Source organism: Pantherophis guttatus, chromosome 2, assembly GCF_059756535.1.
Source record: "Pantherophis guttatus breed Tessera chromosome 2, ASM5975653v1, whole genome shotgun sequence".
NCBI lineage: Eukaryota > Metazoa > Chordata > Lepidosauria > Squamata > Colubridae > Pantherophis > Pantherophis guttatus.
In genome coordinates, this window is record NC_142064.1 from 173,099,350 (window position 1) to 173,119,001 (window position 19,652).

Genomic DNA, 19,652 nt, shown 5'->3' on the forward strand with positions numbered 1-19,652 from the left:
TTTTGTTGCAGACGCTGATTGTTCCATCTGTAGGATTTTATAAATTATTTGGGGGGCTCTGATATGAATGCATGAAATTGTATGGATCTTCTTGGGAAAAAGTCAGGAATGCAACTCCCCCGTCTACGCCCTCCCACCCCAGCCAGTGCTGCGGTACCTTTATTTGTTTGGGGATAGGGGTGAAATGCTCCCGGATTGGACCAGATCACCCGATCCGGTAGCAATTTCTCCCTGTGGTTCGGCGATCTGGTAGCAATCGCTGCCCAGGTGTCATTACTTCCTGGTTTTAACCAGGAAGTAATGTTTTTTTCCTTCTGCACATGCGCAGAAGGCGCGTGGCATGTGCACTTCCGAACCGGTAAGGAAGGTAAGTAGATTTCACCCCTGGATAGAAGCAGCACAAACTTCTTCTAATGTTACCTGAAGTTGCCAAAGCCACGGCTCTGCTGTAACGTCTGAGCAAACATCTCATATTTGCGTATATCATTATCGCTAACCGAACGGCGTGCAAAGCGCATTGCTTCTTCAAAGTGATCCCGCCGGATCTCTGGAACTGGGTCATAATCATCATCCTGTTACAAGTCACAGAAGAAAAAGCTGTCAGGCACACTGTAGCCCCCAAGGTGGAGAAAACACTCTTAAGAAGAGCGCTTGAGATAAGGGAAGGAATCGGGTCTGGTTTTCAATGGAAAGGGGAAAATACTGTGCCCATACCATGGCAGCGTACTTCTGACGCTGGCGTTCCCGTTCTGCCTTGATCTCCATCTCAATGGCCTCACGGATGGCAAGCTTGCAGGCACGCTGACAGATTTCGGTGAGGTCAGCACCAGAGAAGCCGTGTGTGATCTTAGCTAGATAATTCAAGTCGACATCCTGTTGGAAAAAGATATACAAGCTGAAGTATCACTTGCCCAAATTAGCAAAGTAAGACAAAAATGAGAAATGAATGCTGAGGGGCAGCAAAAATCTGTTTAAGGAGTTGACTATATGTCAACTAATTTAGCCTTCCATGGTGAATCAGCATAGAAGGCAGTGGCAGCCACTGCCCCATTTTCTGTATTGGAACAATTTGGTCTTGTCCGTAGAATGAGTAGTGATATCAATAGCACTTAGCACTTCACAGTGCTTTACAGCCCTCTCTAAGCATTTTACAATGTCAGCATATTTCCCCCAACAATCTGGGTCCTCATTTTACCAACCTTGGAAGGATGGAAGGCTGAGTCAATGTAGAGCCAGTAATGATCGAACTCCTGGCAGTGCACAGTTAGCCTGTAATACTGCATTCTAACTACTGCGCCACATGGCTCTTCTGCCATCTTGTTCCTCACTTTGACACTAGAGAACTTCAGGGAAGACTGAGCCACACACCCTCTTTAAAGATTGTCACAATCAGTCCTCCTCTACTGGATGGGTGACACCTGAACCTTGACATCTATTGCTGATTTAGTTTTACATGCCCATTTCTTGCCTCCTTTGACTGACCTTGGCAACTGGTGATTTTCGCAAGTTGGCTTGGAGGATCGCTACACGAGATTTGTCATCAGGTAATGGGATGTAGATGAGCTGGTCCAGACGTCCTGGACGAAGGATGGCTGGGTCAATGATGTCTGGTCTGAAAAGAGTTGGCAAAGAGACAACAGCAAGTTTCATGGGTTGCTTTTCTCCTAGGAATGGCTCCAGCATCTCAACTCAGATGCTTCTTTGACAGGAATGCATCTCTATAGCAGAAGTAGGCAAGACTAGGGGTCAAGGGGACAGAAGACTGCAAAGTTGGTGAGACTATATTCCATGGGGGGTGGGGAGGTGGTACAGTCTTTGCAGGGAGTTTGTTGTGGTCTGCCAGCAGCCTGCAGACCTGGCAGTGGAGTCGGACAGTGAGGAGGCTGGGGAGGACAATGGGCCAGTCCTGGAGTCAGGGGAAGGCCTGGACAAGGGCTCTGTGTTGGAGGCAGAGATGGGGCCAAGGCCATCTGGGAGTGATGAGTGGACTCCGAAGCCTCCAGAGGCAGACAGCAGAGAGGCAGAGGAACAGAAGCCTGTTCCTAATACATGCATGTGAAGAGCTGCCAGAAGGCAAGCCCTACATGGCTCAGGGCCAGGGAATCTTCGAGACCGCCTTCTACCGCATAGCTCCCAGTGACCGGTAAGATCCCACAGAGTTGGTCTCCTCAGGGTCCCATCAGCTAAACAATGCTGGCTGGCAGGCCCGCGGGGGAGGGCCTTCTCTGTGGCTGCCCCAGCTCTCTGGAACCAGTTACCTCCTGAGGTCCATCCCCACCCTATTGAAGTGAAGACCTGGCTCTTCCAGCAGGCCTGGGGCCGTTGATCTCGCTGCTGCAATTTGGCGAGATCTGGCCATGAATGAATGGGTTTTAATTGTTTTTAATGGTTTAACTTTTAATGTTTTATATATGGTTTTTAAATGCATTGTAAGCCGCCTTGAGTCTTCGGAGAAAGGTGGCATACAAGTTGAACAAATAGATAAATAAGAGCAGCTGAAGCAAAAAGGACGACTCGGGAGTAAGGCCAGAAGATGATTGGCCACTCCCATAAGGCTTAAAAGAGCAGCAACAGGCCATTGGGTTCTTTGTAGAAAAGCAACGTTGATTCCAGTGCTTCTTGTGTCTTTTAAACTTGGGGGGGGGGGGGTTGCCAAGAAAAGCCTTTGGCAGGTTGCCAAAAACATCAAAGGTTGGTGATAAGGCCCTAGGACTGGTTATGAAGAATTTGTTTTGGGCTAAGATGAGAATGAATTAATTCTCAGCTGTTTTAATAAAATAAGTTTGTTCAGGACTGAATTGTGTTTGGTAATAACTACTTGGGCCTCAGTCACAACAGTGTTTTGTTTTTATCTAGAATATGTTGATACTGAACTATAGAGCTGATACTACAGTTTTCCTGAGTTTGTTATTTCAAAGACAGAATTCAATCTACCAGATTGGAGAAATTATGGCCAAAGGGGGCCATAAATCAGATATGGAGGTCACATGTCACCCTGGAGACTTGTTTCCAAAGAAGAGGTCCGATTTAACTTTTTCTCAATGACCTCTTACTTCAATCCAGTCTCAATGACCAGTTGAGTAAAAAAGGACTCTGGAGGAGGAATAGCTAAACTGGCAACAGGACAAAGAAGTGGGTGTTGCCCAAGCATCTCTACAGCCCACAGAACTGGACCTTCCTTCCTTTAAATTCTCACCTATTGGTGGCACCTATAATAAATACTGTCTTCTTATTGGTCATGCCATCCATTTCTGTGAGGATTTGGTTGATGACACGGTCAGCTGCACCCCCACCATCCCCTGCTCCGCCACCTCGGGCCTTGGCAATGGAGTCCAGCTCATCAAAAAACAGGATGCAGGGAGCAGCCTGGCGGGCCTGGGGAACAAAAGGACCAATATGAGTTAGATAACAAAATATAAGACTGGCAAAGTATGTGTCTTGTGTTCCAAGTCCTTCCACCTTTCCAGATTAATGAATTTCAACTGTGATGCCTGGATTACAGGACTATCCTTTGGTAAAGTGAAGGTTAGACTAAATAGTCCAATGGACCATGAAAAACTAGTGGATTGTCCTGAGACAATGAACTGTGAATTGTGGGCAGCTACTAAAAATGGGATGTCCACCCTAGGACATTCCCCAATGGCTTCCTTTAATAAAAGCTCCGGAATCAGTGCCAAAATTCCACAACATATTTATAAAGTGGGAGCTCATTCTAACCTCTTTCACGTTTTCATTTTCTTCTATGGGTGGCAGGACCTCACAGGAGGCAAAACCTGGCCACTTTTGTCTGGATTCAAGCTAAGCAAGATTGCACTAGTTAATACTTGGATGGGAGACTTCCAGAGAATACCAGCGTTGTGTATTACTTTGGAGGGTAAAACAAAAATTCAGGAAAGATGATGGCAAACCATTTCTATACTGTTACTCAAAAACTGCAGGCATGTCTGGATGAAGCCACCAGAACAAGAGCTCATTTTGACATTATGGGTGACTGGGAAATAGATGATGCCTCCAGTTCCTGCCCCAACAGTCAGCCCTTCTCCTCCCCTCCCCCCCACCCCCCGCCAACTTTGTACTCTGTACCTTGTCAAAAACATCACGGACATTGGCTTCACTCTCTCCAAACCACATGGTGAGTAGCTCAGGACCCTTGATGGAGACAAAGTTGGCCTGGCATTCGTTTGCAATGGCCTTTGCCAGGAGTGTCTTGCCACAGCCAGGGGGCCCATAGAACAGGACACCTCGTGAAGGTGTCATTCCAAACTTCAGGAACTTGTCCGGATACTCCACTGGGAACTGACGAAGACAAGAGAGAAAAGAAGTAAGAAACTTGAGCCATTGGTCTTATAAAAGTCAGTACTATTTCTGCTTGAAAAACTACATTCTGACTTTTCTTCATTGTCTGGGTTGTAAAGACCAGCTAAAGAGAATGGCTTTACCGTCATTTACTGTCTTCACTGCCTAGGCACGTGATGGTGAACCTATGGCACACGTGCCAGAAGTGGCACGCAGAGCCCTCTCTATGGGCACGCATGCCATCGCCAGCTGCTTTTCTGGTTTCCAGCATGCCCAAGCACACCAGCCAGCTGCTCTTTCTGGGCACCAGAGCGCCGAAAAACAGGCCCCAAAACACCCCAAAAAACAGGCCATTTTCAGGCTGTTTTTCAGGACAAAAACGCCCAGAAAACGGCTCAAAAAATGGCCTGAAAATGGCCCCAAAATGGCCAAAAAACAGGCAGCGCATGCCATCTAGCTGGTCTTCATGTTTCTGGCGCTCTGGCACACACACATGCACATGTGTCCCAGTCTGGGCACTTGGTGCCAAAAAGGTTCGCCATCACTGGCCTAGGCAATATGCACACCACTCATTATTAATCTGGAACAAGGGTGGACTATAAAAAAATATCTGACTGCCATGGGAGACAGTCACATTATCTGGGGATGCACTCAATGGAGTTTATATTCTAATTCCTCCTATGAATGAACACTGGCCATGCTGGCTGGAGGTGATAGGTGGGGAAGCTCAGCAGTTTTCTAAAGGTGCCAGAGCTCTGTGTTAAGAGGACTAGTGCACACAGAATATGTAGCTGACCAATACTCTTCCCTGTGGTTTATAGCTGATCTCAAATATACACACACACACTTATATGTATGCATGTGAATTTAATATATATTTTATATTTATAGAAGCAGTATCAAGGATGTCTGTGATGAAAATGGTTCTGTCAGTGTCCTTCAAGCATTAAACACCAAACCTTACATTCATTATTGTTAGAGAGGAGAAATGCCAAGGGCACAACTTTTATAATTCTGGTTAAGCTTCCAATCTGAAAGCAATCTGCATCACCTTATTATCCCATCATCTCTTAAAATATCAAAGCAAGCAAAATGCTTGTCTGCTTTTTTGCCAAGAGCAGAGATGAGATCAGTGAGTGCAGAAATTGTGTATAAATACTGTGGTGCGAGGATGTGTAAAATTCAGCAATGGAATTTTCTAGAGAATTCTAGCACATTCTGTTTGCCCAAGTCAGAGCTTTAGTTTAGGAAATTTAGTTTCAAATGATTATGCCCTGGATTGGCATAATCCAAAAGAAATTTGGCATGCTCCATGTTTTTCAGAATGTTCCATTTCTGAATCACTGAATTTTGATTATCTCAGTGGTGATATATTCGGATTGAAGTTGGCTTTGATTTTATAACCAAGAGGCCTGTGAAAGGAAGAGGGAATTTCAAGGTTAAATAATCCAACATGCTGTTCATAAAAGGCTATAAAATAGAACAGTGCTGGCAGATGTATGTTCATTTCCTGCTGAAATATTGCTTTTTGGTTCCTAGAAATATATGCATGGATTTTTCCAGTTGCTAAAGGAGGCCACTGCATTACTGTAACTTGGAGCTGCTCTGTAAGCCACTGAGAGCTCTCATTAATGGCAATGCATTATAATGTGCTTTCAACTGAATTAATTTCCTCAAGGTTCTCTTAGCCCCCCCATTTTGGAACTTTTACTTCCCTGGCCTTGATTTACCAGAATAGTTGAGCTATTACAAGCAAGACACACTGAAATTTTTCACAAGGGTTGGATCTCAGCAAAGTTAACGCATTTGTACTGTCCTTTATCTTTTTATGCTATGCAGACACAATTATACGCACGTATGTTCTGATGTGTTTGCACTACTTGTGTGAATGACTGACCTGCACCAGTTCTTGTAGCTCACGTTTCACTTCCTGCAAGCCCCCAATGTCATCCCAGGAGACCTGCGGCACTTCCACTACGGTCTCCCTTAGGGCAGAAGGGTTGCTCTGGCCAAGAGCCCACTGGAAAGCAGAAAGGGCAGCATGGTTACCACAGCAGTTCGTAGGATAGCACAAAGCACCGAGATCAGTGACTGCCCCCAAGAGAGTTCATCATTTTGCTCAGCTTTCATTCCTGTAATTAAGCCTAACATTCCATGAGGCCCATTCAAAAGAACAAACCTTTCTATATTCAGATTGGTGGCATGGATGTGCAACAGGAATACAAGGAGGTAATAGTTTCACAGTATTCATTAATATTCCCAACTTCCAGAAATGAGTTAGAAAATTCTTCCCAGTGTACATAGGAATATTAATGAGGTTTTCGCGGGTGTTTGTATGCAGGTCTTTGGTTATTCGGGTCTTCTCCCACATAAAATTGTAAGTGTCTTGGCGACGTTTTGACGAAGTCTCATTCGTCATCTTCAGGCTGGTGTTCTGGGCTTCATGCTTCCAGGAGCAATGTGAGATCACAGCTGCGATCTCACATTAAAAAAGAAAAAAGCCCAGAACCGAGTAGATGAGATTCTACTGAGCTGGAGCTACAAAAAAACCTTGGCTACGTAGGGAAAACCTGGCTAGAAGAAAAACACACATAAACCCTACGAAGAAGTAAGAAAATTGATACTGTGCCTTTACAGGGAGGATATGGGTGTGGCCTACTGATGACAGCTAACGAGCTAGAAATGGATCTATTTAGGTCTCCCACCTAGCAGTGAGAGCTTGCTAGGTGTTAGAAAAGAAAAAAGCCCAGAACCGAGTAGATGAGATTCTACTGAGCTGGAGCTACAAAAAAACCTTGGCTACGTAGGGAAAACCTGGCTAGAAGAAAAACACACATAAACCCTACGAAGAAGTAAGAAATATATATATATATATATATATATATATATATATATATATATATATATATATATATATATATATATATATATATATATATATATATATATATATATATATATACACATACAGACATATTGAAAAATAACTACCATAATTCACAAGAAAAATGATGGAAATGATGAAAGTCTTAGCAATGAACAATGCAAGGAATCAGATCTAAAACAGTGATGGAGTGCACTTCTATTTTGCAGAGCACAGAAGCTCTTAAGCGACTTTCGAATAATCATAATACTAGGTGTCTCCACTAGGTCTTACCTAGGGTGCAAAGTTTTACGTTGGATCTGTAGAGGACATTAAATGAGGAGCTCTGAAATTTGTCACAAGACTTCGAATCAAATATTTGATTTTAATCTACCATTGAGGGACAATGTTCATCATCTTACATAACTTAGTGGTGTCACTTGGAGAACAGATATATAAGGAATAGTTCAAAAAATATTACCTCTTCTCCATATGATGTGAGGAGGAGAAATGGTAGCCATTTCGAACAGGAAAAAAATAAAACAGAAGATGGCCCAGGTTAAGTAGTCTAGAGCTGGGCTGTGAAACTCATGGTCTGCGGGCCAGATGCATCATGTGCTGGCCACGCCGTTTAGCATAGGGGACAAAAGTCGCGATACGTCACATGACGATGCTGTAACGACGTGAGTTTGACTCCCCTGGTCTAGAGTATCCTAGAGAGACCCAAAAGAACCAGCTCCTTTGTCTGTTGGTACACAATATGGTAAAGCCCACAATGCTAAAGGAATCTGCTCCACTGGAGGAGCACACTACAGGAAATATCTAAGTAGGCGATTTTGCTATTGTATGCCATATATAAATGGTGCAAAATCTTAACAATGATTTGTAAGGATTAATTGGTAGGCGTGTTGGGATGTGGGCATGGAGTTGTATCTGAAGAAACTGAACCTATATGAAGAATTTATTTTCCATCAGTGGTACAAACTTTAATTTCAAATTAGACCCTTGAGTATTTGTTTCAGAAAAGACCATCAAAGAAACAGATTACTCTTCCTAGTCCAAGTAGAAATCTGGACTATATGAAAAAAAATTTCAGACATACAGTAAATATTATAAAAGAACCCCCTCAATTATTAATATATGTGTAATAAGGGGATAAGTACAAGATATTTGCATTTGGATCCAGATGGAATTTAAAAAATGAACAAGATAATTCTGCAAGAGTATGGAATATACTTGACTCAAAAGAGTTAGCCATGAATAACACATAACAACACAACGTTACTTCATATAGTGCACAAATCACACAGTGCTCATTTGTTTTGTTTTGTTTGAAAAAATTGCATACAGAACCTTTAAACAGTGAATGAATATGACCTAATTCAAGAAATTACAAACCCTATTCTGTGGTGTGCACTAATGGGCCCAGTCACCAAGAAAAAATGGTAAAATGCCCTTTTGTATGGATCTGCAAAAGCTAAGTGATGCCATAGTTCCAGAAAGATATTTCCCCATACTTGGAAATGACATAAAGGACACGTTGCAGGAGGCATAGGTCCATGCATTTCAGAGAATCCTTAATTATAATATCCCTGCCAAATAGACCGTGGAAAAAGCTGCGTGCTATCCTGTGTGGATTTAAAGGATGACAAAATCTGATTGTTGTCAACTATTTTTCTACAAACATAATGTCAGTCCTATAAAGTACACCAGACTCAGCAACAGATGCTGTGTGGGCCTAAAGCTACTTTTATTAGAACAGCTATAGTAACAGAATTTTGCAAATCTGAATGTGCTTCCTCTACTCCCTCTTTTATCTTCGTATGAATTGGGGGTGGGGGTGGGGCTGTCTGAGGTGTTTTCATACACCACATTTTTTTTTTATATGAAGTCAATTCACATTTATGTGATCATTGCCTTGGTAACAAATATTCCCTCTAGTCATCAAGGCCAACCTCTCTACTGTTTACGCATAGCGATACTTTTTCCCCAAACTTATTTCCCAGAGTAAGATTGTACAATAAGCTAACACTTTTTTCCTACGTTGGCATTTCAGACCTCCTTATGACTGGTAATTATACCCAGTCCACTGAAGTAATGTACAACTGAAGTCATTTTGAATGCCTTGTTAACTTTCACCACAACTCTGCTGCAGGCAAAGGTGACCACTGAGAGCTTTGCACCTGTGTGACCTACATATGGCTCTTCTGAGACTCAGACTAGCACTATTAATCACCTGACAAATTATTAAAGAGGATAGCAGCTCCACTTTTCATTCCACTTTAAAAGAAATGTGAAGATAGAAATGGGCCAGTCTGGGAAAAGCAGACGCTGAACCCAAAGATGTTATGAAGACCTTGGATAACTGCTGCCGTTTGGTGTGAGAACTATGGGAAGAAGGAAGTACCTCAAATTGGATGGGGAAAAAAAGAACAATACAGTAGCTGCAGCCTTTGAAAGTTATACACGCGGATGAAAACCAGGTACCAAATCTTTAATAGAACTGAAGGTATCTTCCCTTCTCCTTCAGATGGGAAAATAAATATGGAATATCATGTCCACTTACGGAGACTACATCTGACTCAGCTGGCAAAAGTAACAAAAGCATTGGTTTCAAAATTATAACTAATTCAGGTCAAGTGAATCAGGAAACTTTTGAGATTTAGAGCTGAGTAATTACTGTTCAAAATCTAGACAGCATACTAAAAAGCAGAGACATCACCCTGCCAACAAAAGTGTGTAGAGTCAAGGCTATGATTTTCCCAGTTGCACTGTATGGCTGTGAAAGTTGGACCATAAGGAAGGCTGAGCACCAAAGAATTGAGGCCTTTGAACTATGGTGCTGGAGAAGACTCCTGAGAGTCCCTTGGACTGCAAGGCGATCAAACTGGTCAATCCTAGAGGAGATCAACCCTGACTGCTCTTTAGAAGGCCAGATTCTGAAGATGAAACTCAAATACTTTGGCCACCTAATGAGAAGGAAGGGCTCACTGGAGAAGAGCCTAATGCTGGGAAAGATTGAGGGCAAAAGAAGAAGGGGACGATAGAGAATGAGGTGGCTGGATGGAGTCATGAAAAAGTCGGCATGAGCTTAAATGGACTCCGGGGGATGGTAGAGGACAGGAAGGCCTGGAGGAACGTTGTCCATTGGGTTGCGATGGGTCGGACATGACTTTGCGACTAACAACAACAACAACAACAACAACAAATTACTATTAAAAAGTGACTCTATAGTTCTAAATATTGTTTCAAAAAGATGGGAGAAAAGATATAGTGGAAAAGTAGAGTTTTTACTATATTCTAACTTTTCTCTTTTTCTTCTTTCTTTTTTCCTGCACTCTTTACTCTTCTCTATTCTCTTTTCTTTCATTTAGTTTATATTAGATTTTACTATTATAATCCAAATATATAATAGTGTATAGCCGAAGAACCATGCACATGCCTGCTACAGATGTGACACATCAATAACCAAATTATTCCAACACAAGAATAACAAGATAACAAGACACACCCTTCCAATTAAATCAAATCCTAAACATCTGTACTTTGAACAAACACAGTTGGAAGCTATTTAGTAATTATAAAGAACATGGTCTTTGCAAAAATCAAGATCCCATTGTGTATACTTAGAAAAATGTTGAGTCCGTTTGTCTGTAATCAGTTTTTAAGTTTATGTTAAAAAGCAGAAATGTAATAAATCAGTAACACTGAAAGAAAGGGCTGGAGGAGTAAGACTGCAATCTTCTCTGTATTTGGGACAGAGTGTTCTGGGATTCCTCAGTTTTTCTGAGGAACTGGGCTCTGTTGACAGGAACTAAAAAGCAAAAGTAAATTGTTGTAGAAAAATGATGTAGCTATTGGATGCCCAGAACCAGCCTACCTGGAAATCATCCATGGTGACAGCCATAGCATTAAGGATGTCAGCATCGATTGTATCGTCCTCCAGGTCAATGACACTCATCTTCTTACGGATTGCTTGGAGTGCTGCCTCGGAACACAATGCTGCCAGATCAGCACCCACGTGACCATGGGTCTCATTGGCCACCTGCAACCACAGTCCAGGTAAATCAGAACACTTAATGGGGGAAACCAATGGGAGATCCCCGCAGCCTACCTGGGTTACTCCCAGTATTTATTTGATCACATTTGTATAATTCCTAATCTCACATAGTAATTCTGGGAGGCATGCATAATAATAATCCAGGGTATAAGGTATATAAAGTATATAAAAAGGAATATAAAAGGCACCAAAACAATTAATTTCAATTAAAATAAAAACCAGATAAAAACCAATTTATAAAATGGCAGGAAAATGTTCACAGAGTGCATTCCATTAGCCATCATACAACCATCTAACAAGCTCCACTCTATCATGAGATGCTCAAGCTAGTAGACAAAACCATGTTTAAGGGCCCTCTGGAAGACCAAGAGGGTTGGTCCAACTGCATGGGGAAAGGTGTTCCAGATATTGGGAGCTTCAACCTGTGGAACCAGCTCCCAAGTATCCTGGAATTCTGCTGCTAAAAATTCAGAGGTAAAATGGCTTTTTGACTGTGATGGTACTGCTTTATTTTAAGAGTACAGTAGAATGGGGGAGAAATCACGAAACTGTGAAAGGCAATGATGAAGCTTATGTGAAAGTTGCAGCTGCTGTAATTAATCTGTGACTTCTCCTTAAGATAGCATGTTTGAATTTCTATCTTTAAGCCTTTCCATTCTCTTCACTCTTCGTTTTTGCAAAATAATGTAAGAATATGAGAGTGATGAGGCACCTCTGATTCCCCCATCCTTCTGCAATTTTGTTTGAATGTATCTTTCTTAATTCCCATAATCCAATTTTGATTCCAGCTAACTTCTTAATGAGATACTCATTTGGCTTGTGTATCCTAATCAAGCTAATGTAATCATGGCCTTAGTCCCAGAATCCAAGACAGTTGCATGTTTAGTTTTCTAACTAATGGAAGCAATTTACGCTGGCAGTTGTTAACAATGTAGCTTTTACAATTTACTAATTGATCCCAAAATAAATGATATAAGTATGGGTGCTCAGATATGTAGACAATCTTACACGTCCATTATCAATAAACTCAGTCAAAAGAAACTGCAACGTGAGTGCCTTATGAATAAAATTACCAAGAAAGGTTATTGCTACTAACAAGAAATCCTTAATATTTGTACAGTAGATATTTAGATATGTAGCCCCAATTCATAGAATAAGCTGAACGAAATGCAATTTTGTTTATCCTTATCCCTTAAAATAGTTTATTCTTTGTCCTTACCTTCTCCAGGTCCACATCATCAGCCAGTTTCATGTTCTTGGTATGTATCTGTAAGATTTCTAGCCTTCCCACTGAATCTGGAATTCCAATGTCAATTTCTCGATCAAAGCGCCCTGCAGAAAAGCAGTGAGTAAACAGGATTGTCCAGTCCTGAACATATACTTTGTCCACACAACTATTGTATTTTATATATATCAGGCATTAATTGGCACGCTGACTGATGAAGAGATGATGTCTGCTTGTCCCCAATACTCTCCAAAGTTCACAGAGCCTGAGAAAAATGGTATTGTTAGATAGACAAAGAGGTGGAGAGAATGCCGTCCCCAAATGCAGAAAACTTGCCTTCTTTTCATTTAATAAGTTAAGCATCAGTGACAGCCACTTTTAAGGCATGAGAGTCAACGTTTTTAGACCGAAGGCTTTTTTTTAACCTGATAGCTAAAAGTAACTTGTGATTTTGATACATGATACCATTATGAATGGCAAATAACAGGAATGTCAAACTCATGTCGCCACAGCAACATCATGTGACACATTTCAACTGTTTTCCCCCTTTGATAAACCGGGCGTGGGCATGGCCAGCGTGTGGCACATCCGGCCCGTGGGCTGCGAGTTTGCCAGCCCTGGCATATAAGATCAGATCTCAGACAAGAGAAAGGCAGGGGTAGAAAGAGAAAAATGTGGGCAGATTCTTACCAAATCGACGCAAAGCAGGATCAATACTGTTTGGTCGGTTAGTGGCGGCCATAACTATGACATGAGAGCGTTGCTTCAGGCCATCCATGAGGGTCAGGAGTTGGGAAACAATCCGGCGTTCCACTTCCCCATGTGTCTGAAATGGGAGCGCAAAGAAGAACCATAGAATCATAGAAGAAAAGAAGATGCTGAAATATCAGCAACAGTGCCATCCTAGAGAAACCAACAAACCTGCCTAGATTTCAGAGTGTGAGCACAGCACCTCCTAGTGGAAGAACTGCATGAGACTGTTACTGGAGGCAAAAAAGGAATAATGGCTTGGAAAGTATGAGATGCATTATTTGCAGTATTGCCTTATTTGGATAGTGGATTTAAACAAGTTCAACTCCCTGCTCAGCCAAGAAACTCATTGGATGACCTTGGGCCATCACTGTCTCCCAATACAACTAATTATAATCAGAGAATTGTGAAAATAAAACATGGGGGCAGAAAACCATGTATAAACACCTCCTGAACAAGAAAGATACCATCGATTACAAATATTCATTCATTCATTTATAAATCAAGGTAATATTTTGTTTAGCAACACCTTGTCCACTGACCACAAATTCCAGTAAGTGTCTTGCTAGCTTTTCTATGTCTTTAGACGCCATGAGACTAAGGCAGCACTTATTCTTAACACTTAGCAGGGTAAAGATTTCTACTACCCCAGCCCTTCATTATCAACCCCTTCATCCTGGCATGAATTTTATTTCATATTGCCCTCTTCTCTTCTATGCTCTCTAACTTTATTGTGTGCCTGCCTGCCTGCCTTTTCACATAACTCACCAAAGAAAAAGATGCATTATTTCTCAGAAACCTGGATCTTACACATTAGTGCTGAGGAAAGAGATCAGGGCTTTGTACAAATTAATGTTTCACCCATTGATGAAATCTTATCATCTTTAAGGCCACTCTTTGTATTGAAACAACTCTACCAACATCTGAGGTGTGGGCAACTGAATGGAATTGCCACCACCTCAGTCACAGAGACCATGAATGTTTCTTTGAGTTTCTTTCCACTTTGCTTTCAAGAAACCATCCCTTACCTTCTCCCTCTTGGGAGCAATAGCATCTAGTTCATCAATAAAGATAATAGCTGGAGCATTCTTCTCAGCCTCTTCAAAGGCTTTGCGTAAGTTGCTCTCAGATTCCCCAGCCAGCTTGCTCATGATCTCTGGGCCTGAAGAAGCAAGACAGAATATTTATTTTATTTATTTATTTTATTTTATTTATATACCGCCCTTCTCCCGAAGGACTCAGGGTGGTGAACAGCCATAATAAAACAGTGTACAAAATAGAATTTAAAAGCAGATTAAAATAATTAAATCATAGGCCAAATTTAAAACTCTCATTTAAAACCAATTTTAAAACCCCATTAAAACCAAATTAAAACCATTTATCCCATCAGAGCGGCTTGCTGTAATAACAGGGTCTTCTTCACTGCACGACGGAAGGCGCGGAGGTCGGGGATACTTTGTATGTCCGGGGGCAATTCATTCCAGAGGGCAGGGGCCCCCACAGAGAAGGCTCTACCCCTGGGGATCGCCAGTCTACATTGTTTGGCTGACGACACCCTGAGGAGGCCCTCTCTGTGTGAACGTACCGGTCGGTGGGAGGCAATTGGTGGCAGAATGCGGTCTTGTAGATAGCCAGATCCTAAGCCAGGTTCTAAGCCTAAGCAATATGAACAAAAGGACTCTAGGACTCTTTAACAAACCTCAGGGTTTGGAAAAGGGGACTTTTTTTAGGATTGCCACTTCTGCTGTTTCGCGTTTGGTCATTGCCCAAAGTTGTAAACTTCATTGCACTGGTTCCCATTAATTTGTTATGCCACTCTATGCAATATACATCAATTCCTTTACAATCATCATGTAGAAATGTGGCAACTAGGAGAATATGGATGTCCTGGATAGTTGTTTTTTTCTATGACACTCGCATAGAAAGATTCACACCGTGCCGTGTTTCTTACCATTGATAAGGAAAAAAAATGCTCCAGTTTCATTTGCAACTGCCCGAGCTACAAGTGTTTTCCCAGTTCCAGGGGGGCCATAAAGAAGAATCCCTCTTGGAGGCTGAGGAAGGAAGAGAGAAAGCAGAGGAATCACATCAAATGAATGTGCAGTAAGTACCGTATTTTTCAGAGTATATGACACACCTTACCCCCCCCCAAAAAAGAGGGTGAAAATCTGGGTGCATCTTATACTCCGAATGCAGCCCCACCCAGCCTCTCAAACAGAGATTTCAGAGGCTGAAAAAAGCCTCTGAAACTGAAACAGAGCTTCAGAAAAAAAAGCCTTTGAAATTGAGCTTCAGAAAAAAAGCCTCTGAAAGGGAACTTCAGGAAAAAACCCTTCGAAACAGAGCTTCAGAAAAAAAGCCCCCGAAACAGCAGGAAAAAAAAGCCTCTGAAACAGGTTTCAGAGGCTGAAAAAAAAAGCAAGGTGCAAAGCTCACAAACAACAAACCTGTTGCTAAAATTCACCTCTGGGAACAGCTGATTGGGGGTACTCCAGGTGGTGATCCATCCGCCTATCAGCTTTTTTTCTTATTTTCCTCCCCAAAAACTAAGCTGCATCTTATACTCCAGTGCGTCTTATAGTCCAAAAAATACGGTAATTGGCTCAACTGGCAGTGATACAATCAACAAAGATATTCAGGGCAATAAATTAGGTGAAGATATAGTAAAAGCCCCTAGCATGCTCTTATTCTTTTAGCAATAAAAGTTTACATTACAAAGCCTAGCCTGCTTGGAAAGAAAGATGGAGAGATTGTGATCAATAGAAACTGAAACAGAATGTCCATCTGCCCATGATAGACTATTATGGCATATTGTAAAGCTAAGAAGGATGGCAAACAATAATGTGGAAATTATGGTAATCCTAGCCCTCCATTGTGGTACCTTCACTCCAATCGCTTTGAAGAGCGCTGGGTGTCTCAATGGCAGTTCTACCATCTCTTTGATCTGAGCCAACTGTTTACGGCAGCCCCCGATGTCATCATAGCCAACATCATTGAGGCTCTCCTCTTCATCCTAACAAAAGGCACACAGAAAACACACCACAAGATCATCGCAAAGAATCACGGTCTCTCTTCCCAGCCAGGACAACAATATACTGTAATTGTTGAATTGGAGACTCATATCTTAAATCTGTATGCTCCTCAGCAATAACATTTGGAATAACCGCAGAACTTGCTCTTAAAATGTTACCCCTGTTGTCAGCCCTTCAAGATAGTCCAGCCCAGAAACCATAAATACTAATACTACCCTTTTTGTTACAGGAACAATGTTTTTATGTTTTTAATTGTATACCACCCAGAGTCACTTTGAGAATGAGATGGGTGGTCTCTAAATTTGATAAATAAACAAAACAGAATCTTGCAAGTCTGAAAGCACTTCTCTCCTTCGTTTTTACTTTTTAGAAAATTAGAGTATTCCTTCTGAGATGGTTCCCATGTCCCTTTCCTTTCTGTGAGATGAAATACCTTCTACATGACAGAGGTCTAAGTCAGCGGTCACCAACTGGTGGTCCATGGACCACTGGTGGCCCACGAGAAAATCTTGATGGTCCGCAGAAAAATTATTTGCATTTTTTATATTGCACTAAATCAGGGGTTCTCAAACTACGGTCCCTGGGCTGAATACATGCAATAAACATTTGTGTTGCTGCAGAGAGTCTCCCACTTCTCGTGGGAGTTGGAGGGGAAAAGAAATGGGATCTACTTCTTGTGTGGGTTGGAGGGGAAAAGAAACTCTGACTTGAGGTCTGCTTCAGCCTCCTGGTGTGGGGCTTTGGGCGAAGGCTAGAGGGAAGTGCTGCTGGTGGCGAAGAACTGGAGGGCCTTGTTCCAGTGGGACTGCATCATGGCCTGAACTGGCTGACCATCTCAGCCTGCTGAGCCTCCAGGCACCTGTACCTGGCCTTGCACTCCCGCAGGTCTTCCCTCTGCTTGGAAAGCCTATGCTCATAGTCCCCAGTGAGGTGCTTCTGCTGAGCCTCCTTCTCGGTCAGATCCAATTTGGAGTGAGCCAGCTTTTTTGCCAATTCTTTCTCAAGATGGCTGCTGAGCTCCAACAACTGCTTCCTGTTGGGCCCTAAGGAGCCCAGGTGGGAAGGCGAGTGAGTGGCTGGGCGGCGAGGGGCAAGCAGAGGCCAGCAAGGCACCCCTCAATGTGAGTGACATCGAGTTGACCACACCCAGCCAGTCACATGACCACCTAGCCACGCTTACCCAGCCAGTCATTAGGCAGATTATATTAGTAGTCCGTGGGTTTTAAAATTATGGATTTAGTGGTCCCTGAGGTCCGAAAGTTTGGTGACCCCTGGTCTAAGTTGTGGCTTTTCCTCCTGACTCCCAAGGTCATTCTCACAGACTACAACACTTCTGCACTATTCCCATTGGAAACTGTTGAAGAGCCTCTAATGACTAGCATCAAGTTCTGGCTACTGGGTTCCCATTCTTGAGATGGATCTCATTAACTCTCCCACATACCTCTCGTTTGATGGGCTCCCCTTCACAATGGATAATTGTGTCAGGAGCAACAATGCAGTGGGGACTGGGATCTACTTCCACCACCTTAAATTCCACAGCCCTCATTCCACCACGTACAAGGAAGATATCACCTAGACAGAGCAGAGGAATTACATTGTTAGCTCAATTCATTATCTTTCTCAGAACTGAACCACGAAATCAAAGTGATGTCCCATGATAAGGATTAGGATATGGCAATATGGGTGAAACAAAAAAGGTAAATTTTTAGCTAGTGAAGGCACTGTAAAAGTAGGTCCAGCTGCAAAACCTAATTCATGTTCCCAATTCCTACTGGTTGTAGGAAAAACACTTGCTCTGGTGAGGCCCACCTGACAGCCTTTATTCCCCCATAATTCTAGAAAATGAAAAAAATCTTATCCACCAAACTTTTAACTTTAACTGGACTGATTTTAATTTTACCTTATTTTAACTACACTACATTGTTTTTATTTTTGTTCTACAATCTGTATTTTGGTTGCTGAAAATTGCCTTGAATGTTGTATGGAGAGAAAAGTGGGATATAAATGTAACCAATAAATAAGAGACTAAAGCAGTACAAGCTGCTGAAGGTTGATGGCACTGAAAAGGGGACAATTCCAGCCTCTTGGCACTGTCCAGTGTTGTAAAGAGCAGCTATGAGGGAAGCAGCTCTTGCACCATTTTCATTATTATGGCCTATGACCTAAGCCCTTAATACTGTGTGAGATGGAGGAAGACGCCCAAGGCAAAGAGAGTTATAAAGACAGTGTTGACTCCAACTATAGGAATTGGCAGTACTTGAGCATTAAAAACAACTTGTGGCAAAAAAAACCTAGTACTGACTTGGGTGGATGAGTTTGGTATAGTGCTTAAGGCATCAGCTTAGGAACTGGGAGATCATGAGTCCTAGTCCTGCCTTAGGAACAAAGCCAACTGGATGACCTTGCACCTGTTACTCTCGCTTAGCCCTAGGAAGAAGACAATGGCAAACCGCTTCCGAAAATCTTGCCACAAAAACGGCAGGGACTTATCCAGGCAGTTGCCAGGAATCAACACTGACTCAAAGGCACCAACAACAAAGAAACAAAATTTTGGGTGAATCTTGGTAACTTGTGAGCTAAAGCATTCATCCCATCAAACCAGCAGCAGTTAATAAAGAGGTGCCTATAAAACTGCTTTCGTTTTCTCTATCTCAAAAGTCTCTCACCGGCTCTACTTCTCTTTATCCTGTCCTGAGGGACAGGTCTAGTGAAATGACATATAAACAATGACTACTTGGTGCTTTTGACTTCTGTTTTGCCAGCCCGATTGATTTCAGGCCAATCCAATAGTTAAGAGGCCACTGAGAAAATGGCTCCAATTCTTCATCAGTAAAGAGGCAGACTACTCAAGTGAAACAGAGAAATGTTATTCTACTCTGCCAGTCCAGCTGGCTTGCTTGTAGCAAGGGGAAAATGGCAGGCAAGTGAGTCTGGCAGAAGGGGGACAGCGTAGTGGGAGTGCAATTGCTGGCGCAATTGTTTTCTAAGTGATTCTGTCCATTCTCACCTTTATGTACAGGACGATAGGCTTCCAGAAAGTATGGTTTGAGGTAAACTTCAAAGAGGTTCCCAGTCAACCCTGCAATAGTGTCATCGATGGGGAGTACATGAATCCTCTTTCCATACTTCACATCCGGACAGGCCTGTACACTAGAAATAGAAAGACTCAAATGGCCTCATCTGAGGTCAGCATTGTGCTACACACATCCACTGCTTACACATAATCCCCCAATGTTCATCTATGGAGGCTTCCACGATGGATGATACTGAAGCAAGGATTGGATAGGGCCAGAGCATCTAGACATCTATTTTCTCTCCTGCATCATTCTTTCCCCTCCTCTCCCTAACAGCCCCATTTCTCTACTCTGCAGCAAGCTGCAGATAGGAAAAAGGGAACCCTTATCCGAGATCTCAGTTGACCTCTCA

General features: G+C 42.4%; 1 protein-coding gene across 1 annotated transcript in view; it reads right to left on the reverse strand.

Annotated features, from left to right (window-relative positions):
* Positions 1 to 19,652, reverse strand: part of LOC117659287 (transitional endoplasmic reticulum ATPase-like) — a 30,053-nt gene that overhangs the window by 1,973 nt on the left and 8,428 nt on the right. Inside the window, exons 4-17 of the mRNA XM_034407367.3 lie at positions 19,234 to 19,376; positions 17,668 to 17,798; positions 16,076 to 16,207; positions 15,146 to 15,248; positions 14,223 to 14,356; positions 13,135 to 13,270; positions 12,439 to 12,551; positions 11,040 to 11,204; positions 6,194 to 6,316; positions 4,084 to 4,296; positions 3,197 to 3,375; positions 1,483 to 1,612; positions 715 to 873; positions 421 to 572 (exon numbers count right to left, since the gene is read on the reverse strand). Coding sequence (XP_034263258.1) covers positions 421 to 572; positions 715 to 873; positions 1,483 to 1,612; positions 3,197 to 3,375; positions 4,084 to 4,296; positions 6,194 to 6,316; positions 11,040 to 11,204; positions 12,439 to 12,551; positions 13,135 to 13,270; positions 14,223 to 14,356; positions 15,146 to 15,248; positions 16,076 to 16,207; positions 17,668 to 17,798; positions 19,234 to 19,376 — 2,013 coding nt within the window. The remainder of the gene's footprint in view (positions 1 to 420; positions 573 to 714; positions 874 to 1,482; positions 1,613 to 3,196; positions 3,376 to 4,083; positions 4,297 to 6,193; positions 6,317 to 11,039; positions 11,205 to 12,438; positions 12,552 to 13,134; positions 13,271 to 14,222; positions 14,357 to 15,145; positions 15,249 to 16,075; positions 16,208 to 17,667; positions 17,799 to 19,233; positions 19,377 to 19,652) is intronic.